Raw genomic sequence first — 15,444 nt, 5'->3', positions numbered from 1 at the left:
CGATTCATCACTGAATATGACTTTCATCCAGTCATCCACAGTCCACGATTGCTTTTCCTTAGCCCATTGTAACCTTGCTTTTTTCTGTTTAGGTGTTAATGATGGCTTATGTTTAGCTTTTCTGTATGTAAATCCCATTTCCTTTAGGCGGTTTCTTACAGTTCGGTCACAGACATTGACTCCAATTTCCTCCCATTCGTTCCTCATTTGTTTTGTTATGCATTTCCTGTTTTGGAGACATATTGCTTTACGTTTCCGGTCTTGACGCTTTGATGTCTTCCTTGGTCTACCAGTATGTTTGCCTTTAACAACCTTCCCATGTTGTTTGTATTTGGTCCAGATTTTAGACACAGCTGACTGTGAACAACCAACATCTTTTGCAACATTGTGTGATGATTTACCTTCTTTTAAGAGTTTGATAATCTTCTCCTTTGTTTCAATTGACATCTCTCGTGTTGGAGCCATTATTCATGTCAGTCCACTTGGTGCAACAGCTCTCCAAGGTGCGATCCCTCCTGTTCAGATGCAGACTAACAAGCAGATCTAATTTGATGCAGGTGTTAGTTTTGGAAATGAAAATTTACAGGGTGATTCCAAATTTTTTCCTCAGAATTGAGTGATTCCATAATTTTTCCCTCTGCTTGGTCTGAAAAAAATTACCCTTACTGAGTACCACATTTTTTATCTTGATTTCTTTTAGTGTTTCTTAAAGCCCTAAAGTTGCCATTTGAAATGACTTTAGTTTTGTGCCATGTCTGTGATCTGCTTTTTTTCAACAACATTAAACAACTGAATGAACATCCTCCAAGCCCGATGATTCCATAATTTTTGCCATGGGTTGTAGTAACTATACATACACTAAAGGGAACCTCTCATGTGAAAAAACCTCTACTAACCTGCAGATATAGATTCAATATGCAGGTTAATAGTGTTCTTAAGCTGCCCTGCGCCTGCACTGAGAGCCCCGCTGCCAGGAGGAAATTAACTGTATTCCTCCTGGCAGCCTCGGGCTGTCAGTTATAGGGGTTGTCCGTCGTGGCCTGCCACTGCTCAGTGCATAGTGCATAGTGCATAGTAATCACACCTCGGCACTGACTGACAGCATTAGAGCTGGCTGTCAGTCAGTGCCAGGGTGCAGTTACAGCCACAGCTCACCATGCACTGAGCGGTGACTGAAGCTGCATCAGCCCATCCCTATGACTAAAAGCCTGAGGGTGTTGGGAGGAATACATTTAATTTCCTCCTGGCAGCGTGGCTCTCAGTGTGGGCACCTGAAGCCTCAGGCTATGAGCACGCATTGCGTTTTTCGTGCGTTTTTTGTGCGTTCTTTCTGCTCAGAAATGGGCCAAAAATGCATTGCAAACTATCCTATTATTTCCTGTGACATTTTGCAAGATCTGTGCACATGATCAGGAGTTTACCTGGCTGAATTTCATGTGCAGAAAAAGAAGCAGCATGTCCATTCTTTGTGCGCTTTAGCCTGTGTTTTTCCAATATAATGCATTGGAAAAAATGCATGGCAAATCCGCAGGCAGAAACGCACAAAAAACACAAAATGCATAGTTTTTGCTGCCAAGAGGTGCAGAAACTTGCAGAAACGCAGCAGAAATTTCTGCAAGCAATTCCTGATTACGTGCACGTACCCTTAGAGCGCTATTAACTTGCATATTAACCCCATATTTTCAGATTAATAGGCTATTTTAAATGACAGGTTCTCTTTAAAGAGTATCTGTCGCCAGCTTTAACAATACAAACTGTACAAGCTATTGAATAGATGTTAGACTTGATGAGGCTGGAGTATGTGCTATGATAATCTATTAAGTTTATACTGTGAAATTTAATGAGAGACCCACTTTAAAAGGGGTTGTTCACTACTATTTAAAATATGCCACAGAGTTTTTATGATGAAAAGCAACTTCTTTGTAATTACCTCCCTCTGCCTTTTCTGCCTGTGAGCGGCGCTATCGCTGGCCGCTCACAGGCATCACGTTACCCCCGGCTGCAGCCGGCTCTGACATCCGCTGACGTCACAACAAATCCAGGCTGCAGGCGGGGGTCTCTCTCTTCCACGTTCCACGGTGGCTGGTGGGTTGTGGGCGGGGTTATCCCCGCGCGTCATACCCAGCATCCACCGCGCGCTCTCTCCCCATTCATTGGGAAAGGGTGCGGTGGATGCTGGGTGTTACGCTGGGAATAACCCCACCCACAACCCAGCAGCCACCACGGGGACCCCAGCGCTGAGTCACGCCTCAATAGACTAGACGTCAGGGGGGGTCACATGATGCCTGTGACCGGCCAGTGATAGCGCCGCTTGCAAACATAAAAGGCAGAGGGAGGTAGTTATAAAGAAGTTGCTTTTCATCATAAAAACGCTTTGGCATATTTTAAATAGTAGTGTACAACCCCTTTAAGCATAATAAGGATACTTCTATGTGATGCATGTTTGTAGGTATTTTATGAAAATAAGGATAAAGCAATAAATTAGATAAATTAAACAGAATTTAGGGAAAGCATGACATTGTACAACAGATTAACTCATAAGCTTTCAGTCACATACAGTTAGGTCCATATATATTTGGACAGAGGCAACATTTTTCTAATTTTGGTTCTAGACATTGCCACAATGAATTTTAAACAAAACAATTCAGATGCAGTTGAAGTTCAGACTTTCAGTTTTCATTTTAGGGTATCCACATTAAAATTGGATGAAGGGTTTAGAAGTTTCAGCTCCTTAACATGTGCCACCCTGTTTTTAAAGGGATCAAAAGTAATTGGACAGATTAAATAATTGTAAATAAAATGTTAATTTCTAGTACTTGGTTGAAAACCCTTTGTTGGCAATGACTGCCTGAAGTCTTGAACTCATGGACATCACCAGACGCTGTGTTTCCTCCTTTTTGATGCTCTGCCAGGCCTTCACTGCGGTGGTTTTCAGTTACTGTTTGTTTGTGGGCCTTTCTGTCTGAAGTTTAGTCTTTAACAAGTGAAATGCATGCTCAATTGGGTTGAGATCAGGTGACTGACTTGGCCATTCAAGAATATTCCACTTCTTTGCTTTAATAAACTCCTGGGTTGCTTTGGCTTTATGTTTTGGGTCATTGTCCATCTGTAGTATGAAATGATGACTAATCAGTTTGGCTGCATTTGGCTGGATCTGAGCACACAGTATGGCTCTGAATACATCAGAATTCATTCAACTGCTTTGTTCTGTGTCACATCATCAATAAACACTAGTGACCCAGTGCCACTGGCAGCCATGCATGCCCAAGCCATCACACTGCCTCCGCCGTGTTTTACAGATTATGTGGTATGCTTTGGATCATGAGCTGTACCACGCCTTCGCCATACTTTTCTCTTTCCATCATTCTGGTAGAGGTTGATCTTGGTTTCATCTGTCCAAAGAATGTTCTTCCAGAACTGTGCTGGCTTTTTTAGATGTTTTTTAGCAAAGTCCAGTCTAGCCTTTTTATTCTTGATGCTTATGAGTGGCTTGCACCGTGCAGTGAACCCTCTGTATTTACTTTCATGCTACGCCTACCTCCTGGGGAGTGTTGTTCACTTGGTTGGCTGTTGTGAAGGGGTTTCTCTTCACCATGGAGATTATTCTGTGATCATCCACCACTGTTGTCTTCCGTGGGCGCCCAGGTCTTTTTGCATTGATGAGTTCACCAGTGCTTTCTTTCTTTCTCAGGATGTACCAAACTGTAGATTTTGCCACTCCTAATATTGTAGCAATTTCTCGGATGGGTTTTTTCTGTTTTTGCAGCTTAAGGATGGCTTGTTTCACTTGCATGGAGACCTCCTTTGACCTCAAGTTTATGTGGCACCCCTGAGGTCGCCACAGAGGTACTGCACCTCACTCAGAGGTGTGGTGCCTCCCTTCACTCAGGTAAGGAGGGAGTGCTCCACGGAACCCCAAACACCTGCATCCAACACTACACTGCTCCAGGCCGGCTGGAGGGGCGACATGCAGAGCGCAGCTGCTGAGCCCTGACCCTGGCTGGAGTGGGGGAACCAAAGGTAGGGGGAACCAGTAGTGGGTGTGGGTGGAGGAAGTAGTTTAGGAGAGCACTCATACAGTAAAGATATAAAAAGAAAACATCTTAGAAAAGTGCAGTTCAGTCGGTGAGAGGAGAGAGTGAAGACAGTCAGGGAGCAGAGTCTCAGTCAGAGCTCTGCTCCTCAAGCAGGGTCCAGCCTCAGAGGCCCAGGAGGGGAGCAGGAAGGAAGCTCCATTCTGAAGAAGGGATCCTAGGGGGTACGGCGATTGCAGGCGGCACCCGTACACACCGAACCTGCCAGGTGTCAGGAGGATCTAGGCCGCAAGAAGGGGACCGGCCACTGGCCTAGTCATGCAGCTTCCAGCCTCGGCTGGAAAAACCGGAGGCTTCTGGCTTTTATAGCCAGTAGCCAAATCCCCACTCCAATCCAAGTAAGGTCAAGCAGGTCTGTGTAACTCCGACGGACAGGGGGGATCTCAGAGCACCCGAACAGGATTCACAGTGGGAAGCGCAGGGCAGGAGGGAGTAAAGACCCAGCGTGAAGTCGGTCTAGAGCGGTACATAAGAAAGTGGGGTTCTGCCAGCTACACCCGAACTGCCTGAGGAAGGACTGAACCCCTGCCCGGTGAACGCAGCGCGACGCGGGAGGCTTGCACCAGTACAGTGCACCTGTGGACTGTCTAAGAACTGTGAGTAAATCTTGGACGACTGTACTGAGCTGCCTCCGCTCCTTTATTTTGCCGGTGCCATTTCCCTCACTACAACGCCCAGCGCACCTCCTCCATTTTTCTACACCGCCCTGAGGCCTGCTCCACCTGTGGGGAGCCGTTCCATCTCAGGCTGCCCTATCATCTGCCTCAGAGGACTGTCGCAGCGCTGGTGATCCTCACCAGACACCACAAGTGGCGTCACGACAATTTCCCCAACCAATAATTTCTCTTTTCAGTGACCCTCCTGGGCCACGGACCGGACGAGCCACCGTGATATCCCCCGGCAACCAGAAGCCCGGCTGCCGAGTACCCCATGGCCCTGGGGGCGCGTCATTTACTTCACAGCAAAACCTTCCAAATGCAAGCACCACACCTCAAATCAACTCCAGGCCTTTTATCTGCTTAATTGAGAATGACATAACTAAGGGATTGCCCACACCTGTCCATGAAATAGCCTTGGAGTCAATTGTCCAATTACTTTTGGTCCCTTTAAAAACAGGGTGGCACATGTTAACTCCTAAAACCTTCATCCAATTTTAATGTGGATACCCTCAAATGAAAGCTGAAAGTCTGAACTTCAACTGCATCTGATTTGTTTTGTTTAAAATTCATTGTGATAATGTCTAGAACCAAAATTAGAAAAATGTTGTCTCTGTCCAAATATATATGGACCTAACTGTAGTTGTCTTGCCTGCATTATGTGTACGTCCAATTATTTGTATCTTCCAGCTTATATTTACTTCTGTAATGGGAAATTCGGAGCATTTACATGTTCACAAAACAATAAACACTTTACAAGGAACACTATCATTCCTACTAAGATGGTTTAGTTTAAATAAAAAAATATGATATTGGTTTGATAAGAAAAATTCATTTAACCCCTCCTTTACTAGCTCATATATTGGATTTCAATTAACATGTGGTGGTCTTACAAAGTCCTTTTGGAGACATAGAATAGGTTTTTAATTTTTAAAAGTGTCTTAAAGACAATTACTAGAGGTCCCTGCTTTGGCATTTTTGGATGTGTATTTAGAGGTATTTCCTACTAAATTTAGATTGATTATTCACCCATTTCTTATTGCCTTCAGGTTTGCAATTATATCATCGTGGAAATCATCATTCTATAGTGGATAGAAGAAGAGGTAATAACCTGTGTTCTCACAAGCTAATAATATTTCAGCCCATCGTCTCTAACTCTCTAAGTCTTTAAAAACTTTGGCACCTGTGAACCCAATTTATACGCTGTGTATAAATCTTTTCTGTTATGTATAGGTATAATTACTAACAATCGGGTGTACAATGTATTAATTAACCTTGCCTTTTTTGTAACTTTATTTCTAAATTGATAACTGCAAATAAGAATGTAGTCATATATAAGTGAGTAAAATAAAATAAATAAATAAATAATCATGGAGAAAAATAAAACATGATAATTGGTAATCAAAAACTGACAGACGTTTACACAAACCATAGCTCTATCATATGTAGAAATATATTCATAAGGAAGACATTTGTTGCAGATTGGTCTTGGCACTGACTCAAGATGAAGCCCACATTATTAGAGACGTACAGTATTAAGGAAATTATCAAAAGTACACATAGATATTGAATGATTAAAGTAACAAATGCAGACGGCAAAAATAAATACCTTAAATGTATTATGCAATTTTTTTGTATTTCCGTTGGTAAGGGCCCATAATTGAAGCTCGGTTCATTGGCAGCCAGCCTAGAAGTGGTTCACAGTGCTGTCTCCTGGCTATGTATGTTTGGATATTTAGAAAGCCGAAGTACCTTGCCACTTGGGAATTACGTCTCTGTGCTTGTGCCAGTGTAATCTCAGCAAAAATCAAAGTGTCTATTTTTTTTTTAAAGTTTATATTTATTTCTGTTACTAGTGCAACAAATGCAATTACTGTATGTTGACTGTATGTAGGTGGCCAAGTTCAATTTGGCTGTTAGAAGAACAGATGTACAAAGTGTTGTTTCATATAGCCGACTGGATGGTATATTGCTAATCCCATGTCACCTTATTAAATGGATAATGCTCAGTCTTTGCCAGACTTATGAAAAGGACATTAAGTATTTATCAGAATTTATCTGAGATTGTGAATGTTGTTGATTTCACATTGCCCAATGATGATGGAACTTTAATAGCCAAGTATTTCCAATGCATCTCTATTGAGAGGTTGGAGCTAAAGCAACAGTCACCATTTTCCAGTGGACATTAAATGTATTAGTCAGACAAGGATCCTACTTTACAAGGACATGACATGTCACTGACTACAATGCCACAGATGTCAAGATATTAGAGAATTCTCCAGTGAATGAGACTCCTAAAATGCCAAATCGTATATTCATACAGCATCTTTTTCCGTCGTTCAGTGTGGAAAACACACAAAAAAAAGCCAAAAAAACACCCAAAAGAATGAACATCTTCATTTCTATGAAAAAAAATTGCTCAGGCTAATATACTCAGGCTTTTGGGGGTCTTTTAAAGTCCCACTCCTGCATCTTTTTGACTGCAGTGCTGGAGTGGTGCTACTAATCTAAGTTCCCTGACCCTAGTGTTATACTTACCGGTTGCCGTCTTCAGCTATTCCCCACAACCGTTACCTCTGACTTCCGGTCAGTAAGAAATTGCTGTCGCAAAACTGGGGTGGCACTGGGAAGAGCTGAAGATGGTGGCTAATAAATATAAGACTAGGGTCAACAAACAGCTTTAAATACTTTCAGGCTGTCATAAGACACCAGACATTTAAAAGAAATATAATGTACAGTACAGACCAAAAGTTTGGACACACCTTCTCATTTAAAGATTTTTCTGTATTTTCATGACTATGAAAATTGTACATTTATACTGAAGGCATCAAAACTATGAATTACCACATGTGGAATTATATACTTAACAAAAAAGTGTGAAACAACTGAAAATATGTCTTATATTCTAGGTACTTCAAAGTAGCCACCTTTTGCTTTGATGACTGCTTTGCACACTCTTGGCATTCTCTTTATGAGCTTCAAGAGGTAGTCACCGGAAATGGTCTTCACTTCACAGGTGTGCCCTGTCAGGTTTAAGAAGTGGGATTTCTTGCCTTATAAATGGGGTTGGGACCATCAGTTGTGTTGTGCAGAAGTCTGGTGGATACACAGCTGATAGTCCTACTGAATAGACTGTTAGAATTTGTATTATGGCAAGAAAAAAGCAGCTAAGTAAAGAAAAACGAGTGGCCATCATTACTTTAAGAAATGAAGGTCAGTCAGTCCGAAAAATTGGGAAAACTTTGAAAGTGTCCCCAAGTGCAGTTGCAAAAACCATCAAGCGCTACAAAGAAACTGGCTCACATGAGGACCGCCCCAGGAAAGGAAGACCAAGAGTCACCTCTGCTTCTGAGGATAAGTTTATCCGAGTCACCAGCCTCAGAAATCACAGGTTAACAGCAGCTCAGATTAGAGACAAGGTCAATGCCACACAGAGTTCTAGCAGCAGACACATCTCTTCAACAACTGTTAAGAGGAGACTTTGTGCAGCAGGCCTTCATGGTAAAATAGCTGCTAGGAAACCACTGCTAAGGACAGGCAACAAGCAGAAGAGACTTGTTTGGGCTAAAGAACACAAGGAATGGACATTAGACCAGTGGAAATCTGTGCTTTGGTCTGATGAGTCCAAATTTGAGATCTTTGGTTCCAACCACCGTGTCTTTGTGCGACGCAGAAAAGGTGAACGGATGGACTCTACATGCCTGGTTCCCACCGTGAAGCATGGAGGAGGAGGTGTGATGGTGTGGGGGGGCTTTACTGGTGACACTGTTGGGGATTTATTCAAAATTGAAGGCATACTGAACCAGCATGGCTACCACAGCATCTTGCAGCGGCATGCTATTCCATCCGGTTTGCGTTTAGTTGGACCATCATTTATTTTTAAACAGGACAATGACCCCAAACACACCTCCAGGCTGTGTAAGGGCTATTTGACCAAGGAGGAGAGTGATGGGGGGCTACGCCAGATGACCTGGCCTCCACAGTCACCAGACCTGAACCCAATCGAGATGGTTTGGGGTGAGCTGGACCGCAGAGTGAAGGAAAAAGGGCCAACAAGTGCTAAGCATCTCTGGGAACTCCTTCAAGATTGTTGGAAGACCATTTCCGGTGACTACCTCTTGAAGCTCATCAAGAGAATGCCAAGAGTGTGCAAAGCAGTCATCAAAGCAAAAGGTGGCTACTTTGAAGAACCTAGAATATAAGACATATTTTCAGTTGTTTCACACTTTTTTGTTAAGTATATAATTCCACATGTGTTAATTCATAGTTTTGATGCCTTCAGTGTGAATGTACAATTTTCAAAGTCATGAAAATACAGAAAAATCTTTAAATGAGAAGGTGTGTCCAAACTTTTGGTCTGTACTGTACATTCTTCAGGCGTTTTCCACTAAGAAGGCGCTTAATACTTTACAATACAGGGCTAACAAACCACCTGAAGGATGTCCAGGCGTTTTTTCTGCAAAAATTGCTAATGTTTTCTTCATTTCTTTATAGATCAAAAAATATCTAGAAAATGCTGTAAAAACAAAAAAATGGAATAACAAGCATAAAACATTGGCTGAAAAAAAGTGCCATAAAAAAACACAGCAAATTATAAAAAAAAATCTCTAGCAAAAGACACTTCAGGTTTATAAAACTCCAGAGAAAAGCATCTTCTACTTGAAAAAGAGTCGCTTTTGACTGCTGTAAAAAGATGAAGTGTGAATATACCCTTAGAGTATGTGCACATGTTGTCTTTTACAGGCATGTTCCACATGAAATCCACCTGAAAAAGTGCTTAAATAAATACTGAAAAGAATGAACATATGTATTGCAATCTCAAAATGACTTGCTGTGCATATGTCAGTCTGTCAGTCTTTTTTAACTTCTTGTAACCACTTCAGGCTTAGAAAGCCGCCACAAAAACAACAAAAAAGACGCCAAAGTAGCCACTTTAAGATAAATACCATACGAATTTATCTTAAAGGGAATCTGTCAGCAGGTTTTTGCTGCCTCAACTGAAAGCAGCATAATGTAGGGAAAGAGAAGCTGAATCCAATGATATATCATTTACATTGCTGGGTGCAGCCGTTGTCACACAATCAGAGCTTTTAGATTTAGAATGAAGCAGAGCTGAGGAAGATAACCCCGCCCACACCTGGGTCTCCATATACCAAGTCCATAGACAGTGAGGTGCTTAGTTGCTGGACTAGTCTAGCAATGTTAACCTCTTATTGATAAATATTTCACAGTTAGTAAACAACAGCAAGCACTTTGCCAAGTGACACATCCATGAATTCTGTGTTTCAGCCTCTATCTCCTGCTGTCTTCAGATTACATAGCAAAAACCTGCTGACAGATTCCCTTTAAATGCCTACTGCTTCAAAAACTCAGTAGGCATCTAAAAAACAATGTGTGCACTACCCTTAGGCTGCAAAATAGCTCAGCACCAATGGTTAACAAAAAATATGAAAAACAGAGAACATTTTAAAAGACCTGCACATATGAAATGTATTTAATAGAAAAAAGAAAAGTGGCAAGACCTCTTTAACATATGTTGATGTAGCCTTTCTTAAATGAACACAAACAAAAGATATTGCAATGCATAAATGCAACTCTTAAAGGGATTCTGTCACTTTTTTTTGATAACCTATCTGAGTGCAGCATGATATAGGCGTAGACACCCTGATTCCAGCAATGTATTCCTTACTATGCTGCTTGCTGTCATTTTGATAAAATCATTGTTTTATCTGCCACAGATCTACCAGTTCTCTGAATGCTGAGCTCCGTATAACCACTCCTACACAACTGATTGGCAGCTTTCTATATACACTGTGCATAGGGAAAATGATGCCAATCTGTGACAGGGTCTATAAAGAGCTCATGAATATGGAGGAACATGGCATCAGGTTTACAACTCCACTAGTGTTAATCTCCTGCTAATAAAACAATGGTTTTATGAAAACTACAAGCAGCCCAGTATGTGATACATCTCTGGAATCAAGATCCCTGTCACAACATTATGCTGCTACCAGATTAGGTGGCATAAACCTGATGACTGAGTCCATTTAACAATTAACACAACAAAAGCCATTAAATTTGTATACTTAGGCTTTGAGTTACATTTTAGTGCATCGGGATATCTTTCTGAATCTTGATATCTTTGAAACTTTAAGAAATCTGTAACAAATAATACATTTTTCAGGAATATAGTGGTAAACTGTTCATATTCTTTGTAATGGCCAAGCACAAGCTTTGACCGAAACTGGTTGTCTCAAGTATTTTCAGGTGCACACCATTCTCTTGAGTCCAGTATCATTCTTGCTGGGTAGCAGTACTCTTCTGATGATTGACCATTTAGGCTGGTGGCGTAGTTGCGCTGTCGACCTTAATGGTGCACTCCTTGATGCTGCCTGCAGAGGCAGCTTTGCTTCTAATCCAGGGATGGGGAACCTCAGGCCCACCGGCCCGTTACAGCCCTGGAGTACCTTTTATCCGGCCCCTGGGCAGATTCCTGGGAAATGCAGTCCTTGGGCCGGCAGCTGTACTTTGATGGCCACCTTCCCATTAATTTCTTCTTGCTCTGTGAGCACGTGTACGCAATGTTCACGACTGAATGCTGGGGTGTGTGCAATGAAAGATTACATCCTGACACCAGTGTCATTGTCAGAACATATTTTGTGGGAGGAGTTATCGCATGATTTGCACAGCCCTCGAAGGATGGTATAAATATCCAAATGGCCCTTGGCAGAAAAAAAGATTCCCCACCCCTGCTCTAAAGCAAGGATGTCAAACTCAAATGCACAGTGGGCCAAAACTAAAAACTTGGTCAAAGTCACGGGCCAACTTTGATATTTATTAAAAAAATATCTACAATTGAGGAAATTTTTCCTCAAAAATAGTGATGGTAGAACAGTATGCAAGGGGAGATAGGCATGACATTGCAAGGCAGAATTGCTATAACAGCAGGTAGTCAAAATGGAGACTTACCTATAGGAAGGAGGTCAGTGTATGTCACACTGAGCAGGTAATGGGAAGGAGTGGAGGGAGCCATGCAAACAATTGTGTGTGTGTGGGACACAGGCACCAGAACCCGGAAATGCTTGCGGTGCCGCGCCTTCAAGGGAGTGACGTCAGGTGTTGGAGGCGTGTATGGGAGAAGGGTCGGTTGCACAGCATCATTGGTGTGGGCATTGTGGAGGCCCCTTGTTGGAATTGGAACCGGGAGGGATTAGGTGATGTATGCCACAAATGTAGGTGTGATTACGGCCACAACAATAGTGTCAATGGCAGATTGTGAAAGAGTAGGACACTATGGGGTATGGATTTGTAGTATTAAAATGCGCTGTTTACCGGCGGACCAGCTCTAGTACACATTGGGTATTTTCTCAAGGGTCAAATATGATTACACTCTGGGTCAGATTGGGCCCTTGGGCCTGAGTTTGACACGTATGCTCTAAAGCATCGAAGGAACATAGTGGCACTGGAATGCCACGAACAATCTGGCCAGTTTCATAGCAGAACTTACAAGCTCTATAACAATCAGATTGTAAGCACTCTGTCCCTTGTTTAGGAGATTGACCACCTGTGATAGACAGCAGAGGGGACCAGTACACAATAGAATTGAAAATCCCTCCATTATTAATTATGGAGAGGATTTTTAATAAGAGGTAAACTGCAAAGTTGCTTGCTTTTAATAAGTATTTTGCAATTTTACTCATTTACAAAGATGAGGCATCCTTTTTAAGGGAGATCTGTTGCCAGATTATAAAATAGATTTCTGAGGCCTCATGGGACTTTTATGCTTACTTTGAAAATTAATGTTAGAATGACTGTATATACTTTTGTCAAAGTTTAAACTCAGTCTCTACCCACCTAGCCTGATTGACAATGCCTCCTAGTGGCCCTCCTCCCTGACAGACTGGGTAGGTGGAGATTGAATACACTTGGACATGAGCTTTCTCTCTCTATAGATACTCATAATAAGAGATTTATTTAATTATGGATGCAGTTTTTATTGTGAAATCTGTTTATATATGCTCTTTAGACACTATATTGTGGTTATAACAAACAGCTGTGAGGAGCTAGCCACTTACTAAAGATTATTGGACCAATGCACGTAGAGCGGAATCCACGGCTCTAAGGGATGCAGACTTTTTCCATCACGGAGCACCGATTCTGTCAATGTTATTGCTGTGTTTTATTAGAGATTTGCATGTTGTGTTTTATTAGAAATTTGCTTACTCGTCAGTTTAGGTGCACTTCAGGAATCAATGTTTCCATTCAGTGACAGTAAGCAGAGGAAGACGTGCTGGTTGGATCTTATGTATACATAAGGCCAGACAGGAGATCGCTAAAGAAAAATGTAAAGGAATCACTCCATTAATCTCGTTAGTATCTCATGGGCCTCAAGCCATTTCTCCCAGCTACTAGTCCCATTGTGTGGATGGGGAAAGTAGACCCAGGGAAGCCGTCACCACAGGGGATCTCGCATGCAGTCCCACTTGACAAAAATACCTCCTCCAATGCACAGTTAGCTTTTAGGGGAGGGTGTGAACACAAGTTCTGACCATTCAGGGGTCTGATCCCAGGGAGGGAGGAAAAGAAGCCACATGTTTAGTGGGAGAGTGTTGAATGATGTTGAAGGGACAGGATCTAAGTTAAGGTCCTGGAGCCCATGAATGGATGGCCTATGGAGTTTAGAGATCGGTTGCCAGCTGGGCTGGATAAACATGCTACATTTGTGGGATCTGTCATCTGGATTTCATGATCTTTCTTAAGGACTGTTGCTAGTGGATACCTGTGTTTTTATTGTTTTAACTGTCGTCAGGAGGAGCGTGGACTGTGACTGCAGACTATACCGGCAGGAGGTACGAAATCTGTGGGCCAACCAAAAGTTGGGAGACAGGGAGTATGGCCCAGTACGGGGACAGTGGAATTACCGCCCGGTACAGGGACAGTGGAATTACCACCCTAGGGAGGGGATCTTGTGGACTGGGGGTAATGTATTTTGGCCATTTACCTGGAACTGCTGTAAAACCATGGATGTAATGAATAAAAAATAGTTGCAGTGTTATCCTGCCTAGGTGATTATTATGTTGCCTGTGTTGTGTGCACTGTAATATGTATTAGGTAAGAATTTATTGTCTTCTTGCTTGACAGAAGACTTAAATCCTGGTTTATGGGGTGATACAGTCGGCATCAATGGACAGCCTATTGTTTTACTCTGCAGCATGTAATATAATTATATGAAAGGGAGTAGCCTATGTTATATTTTCCCAAGGGTGTTTGGACCAGGAAATACGCCATTCTCTGCATCCTTGTAGTTAGACACCTGTGGACGAGCAACAACCACTAAGTAATTGGAATCTGAATGTGTCTTACAGTTCAGTAGTGCTGACGGAGGCTGCGGACTGTGAGTGGCATCCTTTTGCATGCACAATCAATCCTTAAGTTCTTTCCAATTTAATTTTTATAGCCATAGAAAGTGACGCGCCCTATATGCTTCAATGATATGTTCGTGGATAGGACTGAAGAACACAAAAAGGGATCAACATGAAGTCTCGTCGGTATATGAGTGCTAATTGGAATGAAAAAAAAACAACTGATTGCTGACAGTAATCAATAAAGTGGGAGAGGTAGATTTTATAAACGCATGGCTGTGTATGGTGTGGGAATACCCTGCGAAGTCTGTACTGCTGGTGAATTTCAATGTCCTTCTGAAGAGGATTTCAGACAGGCTGCACAACTGCTTCTCATCTACGGAATACATTGAAGCGACGGGCTGCTGAGATAGAAAGGAAATCAGCCTCTGCTTTTCAGAACATGGAGCAGCATCAGCTCGTGACATCTAGCATTAAGGACTAAGACTACATAAAAGTTACTTCCATTTTATTGCTTTACTAACACAGTAGCCAAAATGTCGGGTTATAAGCTGTTCTTACTTTGATGGGTGGAAAACGGCAAGAATGACACTTGAAGATGTTCGCAAATAACTGATACGCCTGGGAATGGACCGAGTTTTCTATCGTCTAGAACAAGGTAAACCGGTGAATGTTGAAGCGTGTCAACATCTGATATACATTTTATTCTTCTCACTTTCTATGTATTATTTGGTTCATCTGCATGACTCATTGTATCGTGACTGATAGAAGATATTCATATCTCCTGGCAAGAACACTGGCAACATATGAGAATGGGAGTCTATGTGATTCTCTGCATCTCTTTATGTATATATATATATATATATATATATATATATATATATATATATATATATATATATCTATCTATCTGATGTGTCCTATTCGTGACAGTCGTACTGGCAGGACATTACTAAATATGTGTACTTGGAATACCCAGAGCACCAAAGTTTTGGGATACAGTAGCATGATAATGATCCTAATGGTTACTTTCCATCACTTACTACTTACAGGATAGAGTTTGCTATTATTTACTATTATCCCTGTTGATCACTTTGCATATGTGTGACAAGTCCATTATAAATATGTCATTAATAATTGTTTAGAGACTATACATTGGAAAAGATGCACTATGATATTTCCTTCCATGATTTTACCAGAAACAATCTGCCAAGTCTTTACAGGAAAAAGTGCTATCATTCTCATAGTTATAGTACATTTGGTTAGGTTATGATAAGAAGCAGAAGTGAGTTATGAAATAGAACCATAATTACCATGTATATAAGGTATTTG

General features: G+C 41.8%; 1 protein-coding gene across 6 annotated transcripts in view; it reads left to right on the top strand.

Annotated features, from left to right (window-relative positions):
• Positions 1-15,444, top strand: part of CTXN3 (cortexin 3) — a 207,239-nt gene that overhangs the window by 84,415 nt on the left and 107,380 nt on the right. For 5 of the 6 annotated variants that reach the window (XR_012251423.1, XR_012251422.1, XM_073654880.1 and 2 more), the window contains one exon: positions 5,800-5,853. Coding sequence is in view for 1 of the 6 variants with exons in the window: in XM_073654859.1 (XP_073510960.1) it covers positions 14,740-14,770 (31 nt within the window). In the remaining 5 variants the exon portion in view is untranslated. Of the gene's footprint in view, positions 1-5,799; positions 5,854-14,042; positions 14,771-15,444 lie in introns of those variants that run through there. The other variant, XM_073654859.1, reaches the window with a different exon arrangement.

This window comes from Phyllobates terribilis, unplaced genomic scaffold, assembly GCF_046119375.1.
Source record: "Phyllobates terribilis strain yellow unplaced genomic scaffold, ASM4611937v1 Scaffold_1__5_contigs__length_1240528914, whole genome shotgun sequence".
NCBI lineage: Eukaryota > Metazoa > Chordata > Amphibia > Anura > Dendrobatidae > Phyllobates > Phyllobates terribilis.
Note: the sequence above shows the minus strand (reverse complement) of the source record. Positions and strands in the feature narration are given on the sequence as shown.